Source organism: Benincasa hispida, unplaced genomic scaffold (assembly GCF_027475165.1).
Source record: "Benincasa hispida cultivar pf3 unplaced genomic scaffold, pf3_genome.v1.1 HicScf1848, whole genome shotgun sequence".
In the NCBI taxonomy this organism is placed as follows: Eukaryota; Viridiplantae; Streptophyta; class Magnoliopsida; order Cucurbitales; family Cucurbitaceae; genus Benincasa; species Benincasa hispida.
In genome coordinates, this window is record NW_028326240.1 from 428,621 (window position 1) to 448,405 (window position 19,785).

The following is a 19,785-nucleotide window of genomic DNA, read 5'->3' on the forward strand; positions in this document are numbered from 1 at the left end:
ACTTAAAATTTTTACTTCTTATCTATTATACAATTTTCTTACTAACTCAAGCATCAACTCTTTTTCTTTATTTTGCAAGTTATTTCTTCCCAAAAATTACAAATTTACGTTCGATATCAAGTGGAGGACAAGTGCGTTTTCCTTTAGTCAAAACTTAACATTAACAATGTCTACTTGTCTAGTGAAACTATAAACTTTCAAATTTCTATCTAGAAGATCTTCCCACAATAAGTTAATAATCTACTATAGACACAAATTTGAAATTTTGACGACTCATCGGATACAAATTTCAAAGTCTAAAAATGAAGACATAATTTATTGTAAAGAAAAAAGAATAGTAAAAAGGAGGGTTAAAAATTAGTCCTAAAATCACGGAAGGTGATACTTGTGGCATTTGAATTGGTGTCGGTGGAAAATAGCATATGCAAATAAATAAGATAAATCTTAATTAATATGAATTTAAGTTAAAAATAAGGGAAGAAAAAAGACTTAAAAAGAAGAGTCATAACGTGGAGGACTTTTTTTTTTTTTTTTTTTTTGACATAATAATAAATAAAGTTTTAATTTTAAATTTTAATTTTCAAAGGACCTAAATGTCGTGTCGGGTTCCTAAGGAAATAACGTAATCTAAAGTTTAACATGAAATGCTGATGTTGTTATTATTTCTGCTACTATTACCTACCCAATTAATATTAACCACGTGGACATTAATTAGATTTGGGGTTACGTGGCAAGTGATGACGTGGTAATTACGTGACAAACAAAAAAATGCACCCAATCCCTTGTCGGCCAAAATGCTAGGCAACTAACATGCCAAAACTTTAGCCTATAGCCCTTGGAAAACAAAAGCAAGATGGTCAATATCATCTTGGGATCCATGTACACGTGGCTTCGATTTAATAAAAAATTGTTAGTTAACGTTATTAAATACTACTTTCATTTAGCTTTGACTTGGGACGTAAGAAATCGAACCGAACTGAATCAGATTCTATTTAAAATATAGATTGAACCAAATCGAATCGTCAAAGGTCTGGTTCGATTCTCCGATTCGCTAATCCGCTTAAGTTATGAAATATATATACTTCACGTGAGATGATAGACACGTATCAGATACCAATATTTTCAGATACTATGTATCTGACGAATAATCTTTTTCAATTTAAAACCAAATAATTTATTTTTTTAGAGAAATTTTCTCGTTTTTTTTTAAATATATATTAAAATAATATATAAAAAATTAATATATTTTTAAACGAATCCATATCTTAGCTTTTTTAATCGTATCATGTAATCGTATATGTGCTCTTAATAGTTAAGGTTAGTGAGAGTGACATAACCAAATATCTTGATTACATCTTCTTCGTTCGGTCACCGTCTGCCGTTCCCCTCTTTCCCTGTCCGTCCGTCAGCATCGATAAGGTTTGTTTGATCTGAAATTTATTCTGGGTTTTGTTTATTTTTTTTATTTGAAATTTCTTCTAGGTTTATCGTCGACTTCTTCTGAAATTTCTTCTGGATTTACTGTTTTTTTTTTTTTTTTGGTGATCTTGATTTCTTAATCGACCCCATGTTTATATGATTATCATTTTGGATGTTATTGGCTTCAGATTAAATTACCCACTCTGTTCTGGTCATAGCATCTTGATTTCAAAGTGTTTGATCCGCTGTCCAACAAGATCAAGAGCGTTTTAGGATGTTTTGTTGTGTACTGGGACTGTAGAACCCTTTTGGATTAATTGTAGTTGTTGGATATTGAGTTTCTAATCCTTATTCTTGGTGTATGAATATGTTGGAACCGTTGTTTAAGGTTTGAAGTCGATTTAGATCAAGCCGCAATTTCGGTATTAACGGTGTCATGGGACTAGTAGTGATGGTGTTTCTGCATTAGTTCATGTTTCTAAATGTTTTCAGTGTCATAATCAAAGCTTCAGAACTAGCAATTTTGCCCTTATTTTTATTAACCTTTCTTTTGAATGTTTCTTCGGTGATCCCAAATAGAAAATTTATTTTAATTTGAACAAATTGATTCAATGATACTCATGTTTCCTCGAAGCCCGCATCCTTCCACCCAACCCATAAACAACTCCTGTATTTGCCCACCCTTTTGCTATTCGCCTCTGATTTTTCCTTTTTCCCACCTCCTCCTTGTTTTTGTTCAGCACCTTAAACACAGACAACATTGGTTTTTCAGTTTGTGGAATCTTTTGCTTCCTCCTCTCCTTTTTCAAGCCAGTGGAGTGTCGATTTCTGGCTAAAACCATGCTATTCTCAGCACAAGAGTTGTGGGTATGTTTTATAGATTCTTGGGGCGGGCTTATTTTTATGTAGTGGGAGTTTTGCTTCTGTCATTGACATTAAAAGTAGGATAATCTTGAAGCTTTTCTTCTTTTTCTTGATTTCTTGATGATGTAGTACAGTTTTTCCTGTAAGTGGTGGTCTAAATTCATCATATGCTTAATTTCTGCCGAAAGTTGCATCCTGGGAAGTGGGAAGATTATGAGGCTACTGCATTTCTTGTGAAGTTTTTCTCTTCAAGGAACAATTTGAAGGTTGTTTGTTTTGTTTTGTCTGTCTTTGTGAAATTAAAATATTCACAGAAATGGTAATCATTTATATACTTTTATAGTATAGGAAACCTTGCTGTGTTTATATTTTCTGAAACATCGATGTTGGAATCATAAGAAGGTAGATATTGACCATGAAAATTTCTGTTTTTTTCTTCTGAAATACCTCTGGAATACATTTTTGGCTCTATCAATTGTTGGGATCATAAGCAGGTAGATATTGTATTATGAAACCAACTTGATTCTTGTGTTTTAGACCGGCCCGTTGGATTCTCAAAGATGACTTTCCCATTTGATAAGAACGTAGATATTGTATTTGCTCTGTTTTAAACCAACAGAGCAAATGTAGATATTGGATTCTCAAAGATGACTTTCCCATTTGATTTTTGATTTCTTACTCCATTTCAAAAGGTTTTTTTTTTTTTTTTGAATTGCTTCACTTTGCTCTGTTTGTGCTTCATTTCGAGGTTTGCAATGTTTTGAACTGGAAAAGGAAATAAGAGTTCTGTTGCTGATTTGATTGAAATTTGTATTTGGTACTATCATTAATCTTTATTTTCTTCTTTATTCTAACAACAGTGATATTGAAGGCAGCAATGCTTTTGCTTAGCATTCATAATATTTTTAGCTTAAATCAACCAATAAACTTCTATTTTAATTGTAAGGTTTTGATCTTGGCATCCATAATATTTAAGAATTGGATGAAATGGAGATGTTAGCTTGTTTTGTGTTAATGTGTTAAGAGAAATATAAGTCTTAATGGTTATTTTATGGTTTTCTCCGTGAGTTATTATTTGATATAATTACAATGAATCATGATAAAGTAGGGGAGGACGAACCGTATGCATACCTAAGTTTGTATAAGATTGGCCACAAGATAATTAATCTTGGTTTCATAATACAATATCTATCTTAACTTGATTCTTGGAAAGAATTGTTTCACTTTTGGTTAGATTGTCTTTTCTCAAGGCGAAATTGCAAATTGTGTGGAAAGATTTATGTTCTCACATTTCTAGTAGGAGTTGTTTGATAATATTTTATTTTTCATAGGATGACTTCATCGTTTGCGAATGAGACTTCAAATCAAAGTCGTTCTAGTCCAGTAAGATTGTTAGGAAAAAGAAAACCTATTAAACCAGCTTCATCAGCATGGGACCATTTTATTAAAGTAGAAGGATGTGATCCTGAATATTCTAGGGCTGCTTGTAAGTACTGTGGGGTTATGTATGCCTATGATTTCAAGAGAAATGGTACAACAAATCTAAAAAGACATATAGAGAAATGTAAGAAGTATACAAATAAGTCAGAAGATTATGTTGAAGGAGAGAGAGATTTTGAAAGTAGTTTGATGGTTGCATCCTTCACTCAAGGAAATTGTAGAACAATGCTGGCTTGTTTAGATGAATTGCCATTTACGTTTGTAGAAAGTGAAAGATTTCGTAAATTTTGTCAGGTGTCAAATTCAAAGTTTGTAATTCCATCAAGAGTAACTATTGCAAACGATTGTTTTCAAATGTATATGGGGGGACAAAAAAAGTTAAAGAGTGCATTGACTCGAACTTTCAAAATTGAAATTCCTAATTCAAAATCGGTTTTATTCTTGAGGCGATTTAGGATGATTATACACTAGTTTTAACAAGTTCTTTAGCTACTGCTTTTTTATCTCCCAACTTTCAAACTTGGAACGTCTAACTTCAAATAATTTTGATACTTGTTTGAGTTGATTTAGGGTGGTTTTACACATGTTTTAGCAATATTTCTTACGTAATATATTTTTTTTATCTCGCAACTATCTACCAACATCCAAACTTGAAATGCCTAACTCCAACCTATTTTAGGTGATTTAGGGTGGGTATGAACATGTTTTAGGATGTTTTTTAGGTACTAATTTTATCTTGCAACTATTTTCCAACTTCCAAATCGAACACCTAACTCCAAATCACTTTTCTAACTGTCTAGAGGATGGGTAGGAACATGTTTTAGGGTGTTTTTAGTTTTTTTTTTTTTCTTACAATGATCTTGCCATTATCTACCAACATCTCGTAAATCACCTAAAACATGTGTAAACTCACTCCAAATCATCTAAAACAATTATAAAAGTGATTAGATGTTATGCGTTTCGAGTTTGGAAGTTGGAAGATAGTTGCAATTTGCAAGATAAAAAAAATGACTTAAAAACTATCTAAAACATGTGTAAACCTACCTTAAATCATCTAAAACAAGTATGAAAATAATTTAGAGTTGGGTGTTTCAAGTTTGGATGTTGAAGAAATAGTAACTAAAAAGTTAGTTAAAACATGTTCATATCCACCCTAAATCACTTAAAACACATATAAAATTAAGTTTAAGTTGGGCGTTTCAAGTTTGGATGTTGAAAGATAATTGTAAAATGTTGCGAGATAAAAAAAAAAAAAAAAAAAGTAGCTAACAAGCTAGATAAAATATATATCCAGCCTAAATCACGTAGTAAAAGTGAGTTTGAGTTAGACGTTTCATCTTTGGATGTTGGAAGATGGTTGCGAGATGTTGCATGATGGTAGCAGGATTTAAATAATAATAACAATAGTAACAATTTGTGGAGAAAAATTGTCTGAAATAATCAGTTTCACATTTCATAATTAATGCGTTTTTTTTTTTTTTTGAAAATTCGTTAAAATCATTTTTCTCGATTCTTCTTAGTCGATAACAACCCCAAAATTTAAATAAAAAAACGTACCGATGAACATGGAGATCAGACTTTCTCGATGAAAGTTTGCTTGGGTTTAACAATGAGATCCACAAATTTTTTTGTTCATGCAATCTTTCCAAAATCTTATACCAACTTTTATTTCTTTTCAAATTTTTCTATAATCTTTTTCAAATCTTATATGGAATATTGCCTAATTTTGCAAATCTTATGTCCATTTTATGTTTCCATAAATTCTCAAATTAATTTATCGGTTATTTGAATGGATGCATACTAGTTGTGAAAACCTATTTTAAAGAGTTTTTAAAAAACATACTAGTTGTGAAAAGTGAAACTTAGGAATATAATTTATGACAGTTTTTCTTTCTTATCAATCTAATAATAAAATATAAATATATATCTTCTTAATCGAGATTTATAAAATTAAAATCTCAATAAATAATGATATAAATTTAAACTCTAAAGTAAATCTGATTTATAACCATTTCCATTTAATTTCATATGTATTATTCTTTCAAAAGGTTACTATAAAATATCAAGAAAAATCACCAATTCTTCTTAAGCAGGTAGAGAAAAATAGAAGTAGAAAATGATTTTCATTAATTTTAGCATTTCTCTTAATTTCTATATTGTTTATGATTCCTATGTTAGCAGGAGGGATGGGTTTTGCTCCCTATTTATTATCATATTTGCATATTTTTTAATTATGATTATTGAATTTTTAGCCAAATTTAAAAAACAATAATTGTTTTTAAAAATTACTTTTTAATTTTTAAAATTTGGTTTGATTTTTTAAAATGATGATAACAAAGGAAGAAATGAAGAAATTTGATGGTAGAAGCAGATTTGTTATTTTATTTTATTATTATTATTTTTTAATGAAATAGCTAAAAGTAATACCAATTGATTACCTAAGGTATACAGAATTTATTTAAACGATGAGAGGAAACGAAGCCCAGCCCAGTAAGCACAAAACAGCAGCAGCCCAGTTAACATGAGGCCCAAAACATAAGCCCATTTCTCCAAAAACAGAGCACAGAAACACATCGAGTTCGACTGTGCTCGTGTGGGAGGGAGGAGCTTTTCTTATTCCTTTTCTATTTTGGCGGTTGGGGAAGGAGAGCTTTCGGAGGGCTTATAGTACTCTCACCCGAGTTCAACACTTGAGATTTATCCTTTTGAATCGAGAACCCTTTCGCCGTTCTTACATATTCAAGGTGACATTCTCTCTGTTCCTTTAATTTGTGTCATTGTTCGATAAATTATTTGTTTGATTGCTGGAGGAAGAAAGGGGTTTAACTTACAGATGAGAAGTGAACAATTTCTCGTGTTCATATCTTGTTTAACGATCATATTGTGCAATCCCCCGTTGCAATGTTTTTGAATCACAAAGAATCTGGTCTTCAAATTGTTTTGGTTAGTTCTTTGGGAAATTACAAAAATAATAGGACAAATATTTGGGTATTTGGGATGAGTTTTCAAAATAAAGACTTGCAAATGAACATATGAAATGTCCAAAATTGCCCCTAAAAAAAGCTCTAAAACGAACGAAAAGGAAACCGGGAGATTCACAACAGTGACGGCGATGGCGATTACTCCGATGATAAAAATTATAAAGCCGTTGATCAGAATACCCTCTTTTATCTCATATTGGTGAGTTTCTTTTTTCCTACTCTCCGTGTTTTTGTGCGGTTATCTTCGAATTAAGGTTCTTGTTGTCTCTGCTTGTTATCTTCTGTCAATAATTTGGGGATTTTGGATTACTTGTGGCATGTAATTTAAGTACCTTATTTAGAAGGTTTTTTCATGAGCTGTCATTTTCTCCTTCCTTCTTCTACGAATTGGCTATATATCTTGGTGCTTTCTTTTGTTGCTACAATGATTGGATAGATCCAGTCTTCTGTAAAGCTCAGGTGGAATAAAGCACAATAGTCTTTGGGACTAAAGTGCAAGGTACAAAAAAGTACTACAATTGAAGTGGAAATATGGAAAAAAAAATACCCCTAAATATAATAAATTTGCATTTAGGTTTAGTAAAATTTGATTTTTTGGGTTAATAAAGAAGAAAATCCTAATTATTACTATCTTTTAAAAATAAAGAAAAAGTCCTAAGGCCAGTCTTGGGACTTCACAGAAGGCAGGCGTGCATTATTTTGTGAGCCTCACCTATTCAAGGTGAGACACTACATTTGTGCCTTGAGCCTAGGTGCGCCCGTGAGGAGGTTTTTAGAACACTGGATAGATCAATCTTGCTTCCTTGTTTTAGAAAGCAACATGGAATTGAAGATTACTTAGTTGGTCCTATCTTTTTGGTAGGGTATGTTAGAATGTTTATTCGGATATGATTTAGGCCAATGGGTCCTTTCCCTTTTGCTCTCTATACATGGGCCTTCCCATTGCTGGTTATGGACAATAATGGGTGCATTTCTAGTGCCCCCAATTCAGGCTGCTAACTATCTGAACATTAAGAGTCTACTGGATCTCACATGCCAGACTGTGGAGAGGAAATTTGAAAGACAAAAAAGTTAATATCTTGTTTTTTGGAATTCAATAACTATTCTGTTGGCCAAAAAGTTAGCTTTTGACATGATTCTTCATGCATAAAATTAACTTATATTTAGAGCGGGTATGTACGTCTTAGCTAGGGTTTTTTTTTTTTTTTTAAATATATAATAATAATAATAATTATTATTATTATTTAAATCTTGCTACCGTTATGCAACATCTCGCAACTATCTTCCAACATCCAAACATGAAACGTCTAACTCAAACTCATTTTTATACTTGTTTTATGTGATTTAGGCTGGATATGTATTTTATCTAGCTTGCTTGCTACTGTATTTTTTCTTTCTCGCAATAATTCGCAATTATCTTCCAACATCCGAACTTGAAACGCTTAACTTAAACTCAATTTATATGTGTTTTAAGTGATTTGGGGTGGATATAAACATGTTTTAACTAGCTTTTTAGCTACTATTTTTTCAACATCCAAACCAAATTATTTTTATACTTGTTTTAGGTGATTTAGGGCAGGTTTACACATGTTTTAGATAGTTTTTAGGTCATGTTTTTTTATCTTGCAAGTTGCAACTATCTTCCAACTTCCAAACTTAAAACGACTAACGCCAAATCATTTTTATAATTGTTTTAGGTGATTTAGGGTGAGTTTACACATGTTTTAGGTGATTTACGAGATGTTGGTAGATAATTGCAAGATCATTGTAAGATAAAAAAACAGTAACTAAAAACACCCAAAAACATGTTCCTACCCATCCTCTTGACATAGTTAGAAAAGTGATTTAGAGTTGGGTGTTTCAATTTGGAAGTTGGAAAATAGTGGTGAGATAAAACCGGTACCTAAAAAACATCCTAAAACATGTTCATACCCACCCTAAATCACCTAAAATAGGTATAAAAGTGATTTGGAGTTGGACATTTCAAGTTTGGATGTTGGAAGATAGTTGCGAGATAAAAGATATTACCTAAAAAAACTTGCTAAGACGTGCAAAACCACCCTAAATCAGCTCAAACAAGTATCAAAATTATTTGGGGTTAGACATTCCAAGTTTGGAAGTTGGGAGATAAAAAACAGAAGCTAAAGAACTTGTTAAAACTAGTGTATAATCATCCTAAATCGCCTCAAGAATAAAAACGATTTGGAATTAGGGAGTTCAATTTTGGAAGTTCGAAAATAGTTGCGAGACAAAAAAAATAGCTAAAACACTTTTCAAACTATTGTAAAACCACCCTAAAGCACCTTAAACAAGTATAAAAATGACTTGGAGTTTGGAATTTCAAGTTTGGAAATTGGTAGATAGAGGCGAGATAAAAAACAATTGCTAAAATTACTAAATCACCTAAAACAAGTATAAATATGATTTGAAGTTAGACATTCCAAGTTTGGAAGTTGGAAGATAGTTGCGAGATAGTTGACATAAAAAACAGTAGCTAAAAGACTCGCTAAATTGGTGTAAAACCACCCTAAATCACCTAAAACAAGTATAAAAATGATTTGGAGTTAGGCATTTCATAATGCACTTTCCAACAATCGATGTAATTCATAGGTTTAATGGTCTTTCTCCATTTATCTCTTATTTTGTCTAGTAGCCATTAAGTTTCTGTTATATGATTGCTTATCGGTTTTTTATTTTTTGCTATTATGGCTTTAGTATGGTGAATCGTTTTGTAATATTACAATTGTCCAAATGCATGGATCCAAAGTTGGAATAAAAATTTAAAACTAGATACTAACCTGTAGTCGTAGCAGTCAAACTTGTACATCAAAATAAGTTCAACAAAGAAAAACTTCATCATGTTGCGAGCCTATCTAATACGTAAATCCGGTGTCTTGATGGAAAAATACAGGCCCTGTTGTTAGTCTTGGATTCAAGAAGGCCTTGATTAGAGTTGTGACCAGACTAATTTTATTGATTCCGGTGATTTGATTATAAGCATGTAAGAGTTCTCTGTAGATATGCTTCCACTGGATTCCATGTCATGGACTTCGACGATTAGAAATCTTTGTTTAAATGCAAAACACCAAGAAGTTTTGTCCCTTTTTGTTCAGAAGTTCCAATGCTCATCAGGCTTTCAAGCTGATAGCCACACTTTTGCTGCTGTTTTCAAATCATGTGCTGCCCTTTTTGCTATCAATGTAGGAAGGGCACTTCAAGGTTATGCAGTGAAACAGGGGGAATTAGCATGCCAATCCGTGTACAAGGGATTGCTGAACTTGTATGCCAAATGTGGTGCTTTTGATGAATGTTGGAAATTATTTGAACAGTTGGATCACCGTGACGTTGTTACCTGGAACATAATCTTATCTGGGTATTGTGGGTCTCAAATACATGATATTAAGGCTATGAGATTGTTTGTTAAGATGCATGCAGAGGGGGAGGTGAAGCCAAGTGCTATTACAATTGCTAGCATTCTTCCTGTATGTGCTCGTGTAGGGCGAGGTGTTGTTGGGAAGAGTATACATTCCCATATTATGAAATCTGGACTGGAAAGGGATACACTTGTTGGAAATGCTCTCATATCTATGTATGCCAAATCTGAGCAGCCACAGTACGATGCATATGCTGCATTTAACAGCATTATTCACAAAGATGTTGTTTCATGGAATGCTATAATATCTGCTTTAGCAGAAAAAAATTTAATGTTTGATGCATTACAATTGTTTAGTCTGATGCTGGAAGAACCCATAGAACCAAACTATATAACAATTGCATGTATTTTACCCGTTTGTGCTTCCTTCAGTAAGTATGTTTCCTACAGGTTTGGAAAAGAGATCCATGGTTTTGTACAGCGTAGGACTAAATTGATGGAAGATATTTCTGTTTGCAATGCATTGATGAACCTTTATTTGAGGGTTGGACAGATGGAAGACGCAGAGATTTTGTTCTCGCACCTGAAGCAGAGAGACTTAGTTTCATGGAATACTATAATTTCTGGATATTCATTAAATGACGAGTGGTTGGAAGCTGTAGATCATTTTTGCAAGTTACTGTGCTTAGGAATTGAGCCAGATTCGATAACTTTAATTAGTGTTTTACCTTCTTGTGCATACTCCCAAAACTTGCAAATGGGGAAAATGATTCATGGCTATATTCTTCGTCATCTTATCTTGAGTGAAGATTCAGCAGTTGGAAATGCTTTAGTTAGCTTCTATACAAAATGTTATGATGTAAAATCAGCATTTCATTCATTTTCCTTGATTTCTAGTAAAGATTTGATATCTTGGAACTCAATGCTTAATGCTTTTGCAGATTTTGGAAATTATACTCAATTCCTGCATCTCCTTGACTGGATGCTGCAGGAAAGATTCAAACCTGATCATTTTACTATCTTGAGTATAATCAGTTTTTGCATTACAGTCTTAGGAGGGTGGAAAGTTAAAGAGATGCATTGCTATTCAATTAGAGCTTGTTTCTTTGAAGGTGATTCCGGTTCTACTATACTCAATGCTCTTCTTGATGCATATTCAAAATGTGGTAATATAGATTATGCTTTAAAGATTTTTGAAAGCTCATCAGGAAAAAGAAACTTGGTGACGTGCAATTCAATGATTTCGTGCTATGTTAACTGTAAGTCACCCAGTGATGCACTTACGATATTTGCTGGTATGTCTGAGACTGATCTTACCACCTGGAATCTGATGATGCGGGTTTATGCTGAAAATAATAGTCCTTTTGATGCTCTCAGTCTTTTCCGTAGGTTGCAATCTGAGGGTATGAAACCTGACGCAGTGACTATTATGAGCCTCCTTCCCCTATGCAATGAAATGGCATCATTCCGCCTGTTAAAAGAATGTCATGGATACTCAATTAGATCCTGTTTTGAGGATGTATACTTAGACGGAGCCTTACTTGATGCATATGCAAAATGTGGAGTTGTAGGTTGTGCTTATAAGCTTTTCCAATCGAGTTCTCAAAAGGATTTAGTTATGTTCACATCGATGATAAGTGGGTATGCCATGCATGGGATGGGAGAGGAGGCACTCAAGGTTTTCACTAACATGCTCGAGTCGGGTGTTAAGCCAGATCATGTGGTCATGACCTCCATTTTATCTGCTTGTAGTCATACTGGTCTTGTAGATCAAGGTTTGGACATATTTCAGTCGATGGAGGAGGTTAATCATATCAAACCTACCATGGAACACTATGCTTGTGTGGTGGATCTCCTTGCACGAGGAGGCCGAATCGCCGATGCGTATTCTTTTGCGATCAGGATGCCTATTAAGCCTGATGCTAATATATGGGGGACACTGTTAGGTGCCTGCAAGACTCACCATGAAGTGGAATTGGGCCTTGTTGTGGCAGAGCAACTGTTTGAAACTAAAGCTGATGATATAGGAAACTATGTAGTTATGTCAAACCTATATGCTGCAGATGCTAAATGGGAGGGGGTCCTGGAGGTAAGAAAGCTGATGAAAGAGAAGGAATTCAAAAAACCACCAGGTTGCAGTTGGATTGAAGTGGAAGGAGAGAAGCACTTTTTTTTAGCAGGAGATTCTTTGCATCCTCAAAGAAACTTAATTTATAATCTGTTAAGTATATTGCATCAGCAAATTAAAAGGGCAGTTGATATAACTTGATGAGCAATTAAATTTTGATATGTTTTGAAATGTTATTTATATGGGCACTATAGGTGGTTGTCACAATTCTTCTGTCTCTATTCAGTTTATTCCCTTGCACATTACATATGTATCCAGTGGTCAAAACTCAATTCTTTTTCCTGCAGTTTTGAGAAATCCTTAGCAAGGTATTTGTAACCTATTGTGCTCCTGGCTCGGTGAGTTTCCGATGGAAATTCAAAAGTTCAGAAGTTCTTTCTGTTGATTATCAAGAAGTCATGCCTGTCTAAGAATTTTGTCTTCTTTTGCAGGTGTGTATAGGAATTATTGGCCACTGCAATGTATGGAGGTATTTGTAAATAGTTCTCCTTGGCCAATGCCTAGTGGAGAAACTACACTGCACCAAGAGGAGAATAAAACTTAACCTAACTCAACTATCACTAAGAGTAGGAGAACAAAAAATCTATAACAAAAAGAACTCATTAAAACTTACCACAAAAAGATTGTAATTGAGAGATGTTGAAGTTCTTAACAATCTTAGGGCATGCAAAAGGGCTTGAGAAAAGAGGAGTTAGAGAAAAGATGGGTGAAGGATCGAAAGTCATGAATTGTGAGAAATAGAGAACAAAAAGTTGGTTTTTCTCATTTAAGGGCAATATGGACATTTCACATCTCATTTGTCTCAAAAGTCTTCTTTTTTAAAAATCGATTCCATAAGTCTTTAACACACTAAAACGAGTCCTATTTTTGGCAATTTCTCTAATTCTTTCCAGTTATCACACTGTTTCTAATTAGATTAAATGAATATGTTTCTTAAAAAGCCCTCTGTTTGGATATTATATCACGTTTTGGTTCTATGAGGAAGGAATTCGAGGTGCTAGACTGAATGTGATCGTTCTAAGAGCTCTAGGTCTGGCTTGGTTGTATGCAAATGAAATTATGTCAAAAGATGTTGGTCAGATGAGATTATTGTTAATTATGAAATTTTATAATCCTGCTCGAGTCTCTAAATTGTCCTGTTCAGTGAGACAGTGTTCTAACTTTTAAAGATTTCAACTAGTTTTATGAGATCGGTAACTAACTAAAAAGTTCTAGGGGTTGCTGTGATCAGATACTTAGAAATAGAGAAGTTGACTAAGTGAATAGGGATTGCATAATAGAGGTTCAAATATGATGGATAGTTTTGTCACATCACTTGTAGGTTAATGTCTTTCTTTCTTCAGATATGGTGAAGTATGGAAACAAATCAAAGGCGTGGTACAAACAGCAGACAATCTCAGTTCTTATTGTGTCTGCTTTTCTTATCCTTTTTGTGTTGATGATGTCATTTCGCAAGGAGTCTCAAGAGCACGATATTTTAGTTGAGGTGACGCCAAAGCAAAAGTGGGATAGCTTTAACTCTCTTGTGCAATTTAATCCAAAAAGAGAGTTTTACAATGGAACTGACATAATATCACAAATTCCTGATTCTCCGAAGGCTGTTTTGTTCTTTGCTCATGGCTGCAATGGTAAAGCTGTCAACTTCTGGGACAAATCTCCCGATTGCCCTTCTTGTGTTGGTTTGCCTGAAGAACGGTTGATTGTCCTCCATGCTCTCAGCAGACATTTTGCGGTTCTTACAATATCCAGCTCTCAGAAATGTTGGACATTGGGGAAGGAATTGGCAGTTGTTAAAGACATAATACGTTGGTGGGTTGAAAAGAACAAACTTGAGAAACTTCCTCTTGTGGGTTTAGGCGCCTCCTCTGGTGGGTATTTTATTTCGGTACTGGCCACTAAGTTGAAGTTTAATAGTATTACTTTGATGATTGCTGAAGGGTTGTACGAACAAATGGAGGTAACAGAGAGATACCCACCTACTCTTTTTGTACACATGCCGAAAGATCATTTTAGGCAACAAAAGATCAATGAAAACATGGAGTTTTTGAAAGGTAAAGGAATTGATGTTGCAGAGATTGAATGCTCCGAGTTTGCTCTGTCGCCACATTTTTTGGCTGACCGAATCCCAGGACTTGACAAGGGTGTTTCTGCTAAATTGTTTGAGCTTTTCCAAGCCAAGGGCTTTGTAGATGGAAATGGAAGGATGCTCAAAGATGGACGTGCAACACGATGGAAAGAAGCCCTCAAGACGAGTGGAATTAGTTTACCCGATAATAGTCTAACCAATCACATTCAAGAAGAGTTGAATCTTGCCTTTGCATACCACGAAATGACTAGTTTAGAGGCCGACAAGATTTTCACATGGTTTGAATCTCACTTGAAATGATTCTGTCAACATTTAAAGAAAATCCAGGTTCTTAGGACCATCACCTATCTAAGCACACACACGCAGAAGTACACGCACTAGAAGAAAATGTACAGAGAACAGTTTTCTCATCCACATTTTTTGTAATGCTAGTGGTGATGGTTTTGTATTCATATTTACACTGTTCAGTTAAGAAAGTTGAAGTAAGAACATGAATAAATGATCATTTTCAACTCGCATGTTGTTTGGTCTACAATCTAATCTTCAATTTGAAATGATTGGTACTGTTATTTGAAATACTGACATATTGTTCTTAAGGAACAATTGAATCTCCATTGCTGCGAGGAGGTTATCAGGCTATATTCATGCCTATGGACAACTGAACTTTTTGTTAAAGATTAGGGCGGTTGGCTTGGCTTGATGGGAGTTCTTAACTATTATTAGTTTTCCTTTTCCTGCTGTTTTACAAGGTAAAATATCTAGGGCGGTTGGCTTGGCTTAATGGGAGTTCTTAGCTTCGCCAACCCACCTTCTCAGAGCACTGGACGCTTCCTTATGAGTTTGTTTTCTGCACTTATCCTATTATGTCTTCTTTTTGCACCGTTGATATTTGTGATTTAGCATTTATACTGTTCACAAAATGAAGCTCTGGTCATTAAATTCAAACAAAGGGCATCCCAAGTGTGTGCTCTTTTGTAGGTTAACCTTATTGAATGTAGTGGATTTCCTCATTAATGCACCATAAATACGACAAGTTACATATTTCATGGATTTTTCTACCCTTTTAAAGCATAGTGATAGAAATAATGGATTAGTGTAGATAACAAGCATCTGAACTTTTAATTTCAACCCCCTTTTGGATAACCTGATTAAACAAAATCAACTATTTAAAACAAATCTTGACTTCACAATGAATTTGGATAACAAAGACTGAGCATCTCTATGTTCAAATACATGAACAAAAGAGATGCAAGAACCTAGAAACAAGAACAAAACAAAATAAAACAAGACATGCAATGCTAAATTGGTCTCACGTCTCACTAATAACTGCTAAGGCACACTCATTAGTTATTAAGGTAGTAAATGGTAAGACAAAGGGGGAAATCATCAAGCTCTGGGTTTGATTTTGCCCTCGTTGGCTAACTTGAAGGTGTTGGCCTGATCAGCTGCTGCTTTGTTGGAGCTAAGTGCTGAGACGAAACTCGTCCTAACTTGCTTGGTTGTGAATGGGAATCTGTTACTAGCAAGAGAGTTGAGGTACGAAGCAGTGCCTTCTCTTAAAAGGGCCCCGAACCCATCAGTCCTTGTGTTTGAAAGTGCTTGGAGCAAGTTGAGATTTGTTCCAAACCCTGGGACATTAGTTGCTCCAAAGGCATTTCCCAATGTTCCCCACCATCCCAGCACCCCCCATATCATTCCTGGATGGTTCAACCAATAACTGCAAACAAACACATTTTTAGAAACAAAGATAATGATCACTTCTCCATGGAAAACAATTACTATGAGTCTGTGACTTACTTGCAGGTAAATGGAGTAGTAGGAATGCTTGGTGTGCTTGGTGTGCTGGGAACGCCAGGAGTGCTTGGAGTGCTTGGAGTGCCTGGATCTACAGGGGTGGTCGGTGGGCTACCGCCACCAGAAGATGGAGGGTTGTAGTATCCACCACCACTGGACGGAGGCTTGGACGGCGTGGAAGGAGTTGGTGTGGAGTAATGCGGTGGGCTTCCTCCATAACCATGTGATGGTGGGATAGGGCTGCTATGTGAACCTGCAATGCACAAAATGTAGAATGTGGTAAGCCTTTCTAGTGACTACTATTACTACTACTATACCGATACTAAATGTGTGAGATTCATTGTGAATGTGTTAACCTGTTGGGGGAGTTCCAGAATGTGGGTCTGAAGGAGGAGAGTAATAGCTCTTCTGGTCAGCAATGGAGGTGGAGAATACAGGGATGAGCAGGCTTTGAGAAAGCAGCCCAGCAAGCAAAGTGAAAAGGAGAACAGAAGCTTGTTTGGTTCTCATGGTTTCTTTCTTCTGAGATGGGTAATGGTGGATGGAATGTTTAGAACAGAGGGGGAATGAATATATAGAAGGGGGTTGAGGTAATGCGAAGTTATTCTTTACAGGTGGAAGCGTATGTGGTTAGTTGCTGTTTTATTGGTGCATTTATTCATATTGCTTGCTGCTTTTAATTGTTCCAAATAATGTTCAAATTTTTCAGGGATGATTCATTGGGGTTGAGGTGAAATCACATGTATTTGAAAATTTTGAATCTCTCACTTCTCCTGAGTGATTTATTATAAATAATCTCTATAATATTAGCTATTATGATATATAATTCAAAATTGCATTTTTTTTCCTCTTTCCCTCTCTCTCTCATACGATTTAATAATGACAGGCTGACAGCTCGTTGTATTAGTTACATCAAATAATTACTGCCTTATACCCAACTTAGTTTCAGCATTGGCAAAATCAAGCTTGTTATTGATGGAAAATAAATAGGCTACATTATATATAAAATAAATAATATCATAATGAATAACAACTTTGCCCTTGGTTTGAGAAAATTTTCTATTATTACCCTGAAGTAAAAATTTGTTAAAATTTTAGATGAATATGGAGACTTAGAACTAGTATGCCAAACTTTTCTAAATCCCAATTATTGTCCGATAGCGTAACAAAAATTTACTCCAATAGTAGTTTTAAAACCTTTTAACAAGATTGCAAATATTAGGAGTATTCTTTCTTTCATTTAGCCCAATAAGTACAACATTAAACAAGGATGATTTTATTTTGTAACAAATTACGTCCTTTTAACAGCTCAGGTGAACTTAGTTCAACGGTAATGGACATGATCTCTCTTTAAAGTGTGAAGATTTCGATTTCCCATTCTAAAAATAATAATAATAAATTGAAAGTTCCCATTCTACAAAGAAAGTATCCTAGTAAAATATATACATCGAGTCAATTTTTGTGAATACCGGGGACAACATTCCAAATAACAAATCTCCAATCTCCATCTTATGAATAAAGATATTAATAATTAGATTCTGTTTTAAATTACATACAAAGAATAAAGTTTAAGAACGAAATAAAACAAAGTAAAGATCACAAACATTAGAAAAGCATAATTATGGACCATAAGAGCAGGTTAAATTGTTGTAGGAGAAAGCGAGACCAAGCAATTATGAAGCAATGTCCTTTTCTTTTCCTTTCCATTAATTCTTGTTAATGACCACAAGTTGATCATTACACAAGTCCTCAGTCTTAAAAAAATGTACAACATTTTATAGCAAGGACCAGTCAAACAACAAAACCAACCAACCAACCAAGGCCACTGAGGCCACATAAATTGGCTTAAAAGACAGGGAGGTAGTTGAGGCAATAGAAGAAAGAAGACTGAAGCAACACAGAGATGAGCTGTCTAGAATTAAGAACTTGAAAAATCTAAATGATATAATGGTGCTAGCTGCAAAATAATAGCAACAAATGCAATTATATATTACCAGATCTAAACACAACAGCGGCTTGCAAATGCCGCCGTACAACTGCATATTGTTTTGAGGATAAGTTAGCTGTGAGTTTCACCCATGAATTTATGAGTGCCGATCTGTCTCCATCAATGGTGGAACCAAGCACAACTCTTCCATGGTAATTATAATCAGTTGGGAGAATGGAAAGTTAAGAAGGTAGGGGCAATTGAAACTCAAAATGGGGCAGTTAAAATTTGCCAAATTTTGGTACAATCATACAAGAATACCTTGAAAACAACTCAGAAATGTAATCAACCAAAGTCAAAATCAAGTGTAGCTGAAATATTTGTCTGGGTAATCACCTATAACAGTGGGATTGAACTTTACTGCAGTGATTCCTCAAAATATATCAACTAAATTAGTTAACCAACAAGACTTGGCTTCATCAGAACATTTGAAGCAAAAATTTAGTGCCAACCATTATTTATTGGCTTGGAAAACACCAAATAAACAAACATATCTAACAAAACTGAAGCAGATTTGCAGTTCATGAACCTACCCTCTTGGCTAAAATTCTGAGTCAAGTCCCCATCTCAACTATCAGGCTTTGTGGCGTCACAATTTATCTTTGCCTTCCATACAAAACAAAGGCCAGTACAGCTGTGGCAGCAACAACTCCAGTCGAACCTGCAATTATAGACCAGTTCAAATTCAACTCCTTCTCCGCACCTTTGAAAGCCGACTTGAGCTCCTCTGCAGTTCCATTCAAAGCATTCACTGCTTTCTCCTTTAATCCACTAATGACTTTGTGCGCTTCCTCTACTTCCTTCTGCAACTGAACCATATTCGACTCTACCATTTTCGTTTTCTCCTCAGACGCTTTCAACAACTCTTCCACCTTAAGTTTCTCCTTGATCCACTTATCTAGTTCCAGCCCATTCTTTGTTACTACCAATTCCAAATTCTCAATAATCTTTTTAAAACTGGTGATTTCCCTCTCCTTCTCCTCAATTTTGTCTCTCATTTCCTCCTCTACCCTAACTTTTTTACTCTTCTCCTCTATCTCCTTGACCTCCAAAACCCCAACTTTTCTTTCCAATTCTCTGACTTTCTTTTCACTCTCTGCCTTTGCTTTCTTCAGGGCTTCCAACTCTTCCTCCAGAGCAGCAACCTTCACTCCCTTTTCCCCCAAAAATTTCCTCAACTCTGCAACTTCAGTATTTGCCTCATCGGCTCCATTCATTGCAGATATCAAATCATGCTGTAGCCTCGAGACTTCAGTCTCAAGCTCCAGCGCCCTCGCCGCAACCGACTCTAACACCTTATTTCCCTCTTCAGAACGTTCAACTTGTTTCTCCATTTCTTTCAGTCGTTCTTTCAGCGTCCCCTCTTCCCTCTTCAACCCTTCAATCTCCGCTGACAATCTTTTAATCTTATCTTTGATTTCTCCATTTTCGTCGACCAATTTTTTCTTTTCACCCTCCAAAACCTCAATTCTCTGGTTCAGCTCCGCTACCTTTGCTTCATTCTCCCGCTGGTCAACATCATAAAAATCCTCCGGGGTCTGATCGTCCCCCGACGCCCCGTCATTGGCAATATTAATCTCGTTTTCCATTAATACTCCTATGTTCAGAGAAAAAAGACCACCCAATTCAGAACATACCAGTCCATTATAACACAATTTCTAAAAAAAATAATACAAGAAAACGCGTAAAGGATCCCCATCTAGATCCAGAGAA

General features: G+C 35.0%; 4 protein-coding genes and 1 long non-coding RNA gene across 10 annotated transcripts; 3 read left to right on the forward strand and 2 right to left on the reverse strand.

The window, feature by feature from the left end:
• The first annotated feature begins 1,468 nt into the window (after window positions 1-1,468).
• Window positions 1,469-2,705, forward strand: LOC150030502 (uncharacterized). 2 transcript variants are annotated; one of them, XR_016526720.1, is made up of 2 exons: window positions 1,469-2,286; window positions 2,418-2,705. It is a non-coding gene; the product is annotated as an uncharacterized LOC150030502 (long non-coding RNA). The 2 variants fall into 2 exon arrangements; XR_016526721.1 differs by having other exon boundaries at window positions 1,515-2,286; window positions 2,413-2,705.
• A 3,620-nt stretch (window positions 2,706-6,325) lies between these two features.
• On the forward strand, window positions 6,326-12,412 carry LOC150030503 (putative pentatricopeptide repeat-containing protein At5g08490). Of its 3 annotated transcripts, XM_090309530.1 has the most exons (3): window positions 6,326-6,467; window positions 6,806-6,903; window positions 9,616-12,412. In XM_090309530.1, the coding sequence occupies exon 3, from the start codon at window positions 9,725-9,727 to the stop codon at window positions 12,344-12,346; it is 2,622 nt and encodes an 873-aa protein (XP_090165656.1). In that variant the 5' UTR covers window positions 6,326-6,467; window positions 6,806-6,903; window positions 9,616-9,724; the 3' UTR covers window positions 12,347-12,412. The 3 variants fall into 3 exon arrangements, with proteins under 3 accessions (XP_090165656.1, XP_090165655.1, XP_038900367.1); XM_090309529.1 differs by lacking the exon at window positions 6,806-6,903 and having other exon boundaries at window positions 6,327-6,467; XM_039044439.2 differs by having other exon boundaries at window positions 6,443-6,903; window positions 9,909-12,412.
• Window positions 6,327-14,803, forward strand: LOC120087612 (uncharacterized). 3 transcript variants are annotated; one of them, XM_090309531.1, is made up of 4 exons: window positions 6,344-6,467; window positions 12,493-12,543; window positions 12,637-12,674; window positions 13,549-14,803. In XM_090309531.1, exons 3-4 carry the CDS (start codon window positions 12,665-12,667, stop codon window positions 14,589-14,591), a joined length of 1,053 nt encoding a protein of 350 aa, XP_090165657.1. In that variant the 5' UTR covers window positions 6,344-6,467; window positions 12,493-12,543; window positions 12,637-12,664; the 3' UTR covers window positions 14,592-14,803. The 3 variants fall into 3 exon arrangements, with proteins under 3 accessions (XP_038900370.1, XP_090165657.1, XP_090165658.1); XM_090309532.1 differs by lacking the exon at window positions 6,344-6,467 and having other exon boundaries at window positions 12,428-12,543; XM_039044442.2 differs by lacking the exons at window positions 12,493-12,543; window positions 12,637-12,674 and having other exon boundaries at window positions 6,327-6,467.
• A 584-nt stretch (window positions 14,804-15,387) lies between these two features.
• On the reverse strand, window positions 15,388-16,627 carry LOC120087614 (uncharacterized). Its single transcript, XM_039044443.2, has 3 exons — window positions 16,442-16,627; window positions 16,089-16,338; window positions 15,388-16,008 (listed from the first exon to the last, which is right to left on the reverse strand). The coding sequence occupies exons 1-3, from the start codon at window positions 16,593-16,595 to the stop codon at window positions 15,678-15,680; spliced, it is 735 nt and encodes a 244-aa protein (XP_038900371.1). The 5' UTR covers window positions 16,596-16,627; the 3' UTR covers window positions 15,388-15,677.
• A 1,645-nt stretch (window positions 16,628-18,272) lies between these two features.
• On the reverse strand, window positions 18,273-19,691 carry LOC150030504 (peroxisomal and mitochondrial division factor 2-like). Its single transcript, XM_090309533.1, has one exon. The coding sequence runs from the start codon at window positions 19,659-19,661 to the stop codon at window positions 18,669-18,671; it is 993 nt and encodes a 330-aa protein (XP_090165659.1). The 5' UTR covers window positions 19,662-19,691; the 3' UTR covers window positions 18,273-18,668.
• Window positions 19,692-19,785: the final 94 nt, after the last annotated feature.

Excerpts from the sequence above, each read along its gene's own strand:
- LOC150030503 (XM_090309530.1), top strand. The coding sequence starts at position 9,725 with ATGCTTCCACTGGATTCCATGTCATGGACTTCGACGATTAGAAATCTT.
- LOC120087614 (XM_039044443.2), bottom strand. The coding sequence starts at position 16,595 with ATGAGAACCAAACAAGCTTCTGTTCTCCTTTTCACTTTGCTTGCTGGG. Across the intron at positions 16,339-16,441 it reads TTCTGGAACTCCCCCAACAG|GTTCACATAGCAGCCCTATC; the intron begins GTTAACACATTC and ends TGTGCATTGCAG. Across the intron at positions 16,009-16,088 it reads ACTACTCCATTTACCTGCAA|TTATTGGTTGAACCATCCAG; the intron begins GTAAGTCACAGA and ends GTTTGTTTGCAG.
- LOC150030504 (XM_090309533.1), bottom strand. The coding sequence starts at position 19,661 with ATGGAAAACGAGATTAATATTGCCAATGACGGGGCGTCGGGGGACGAT.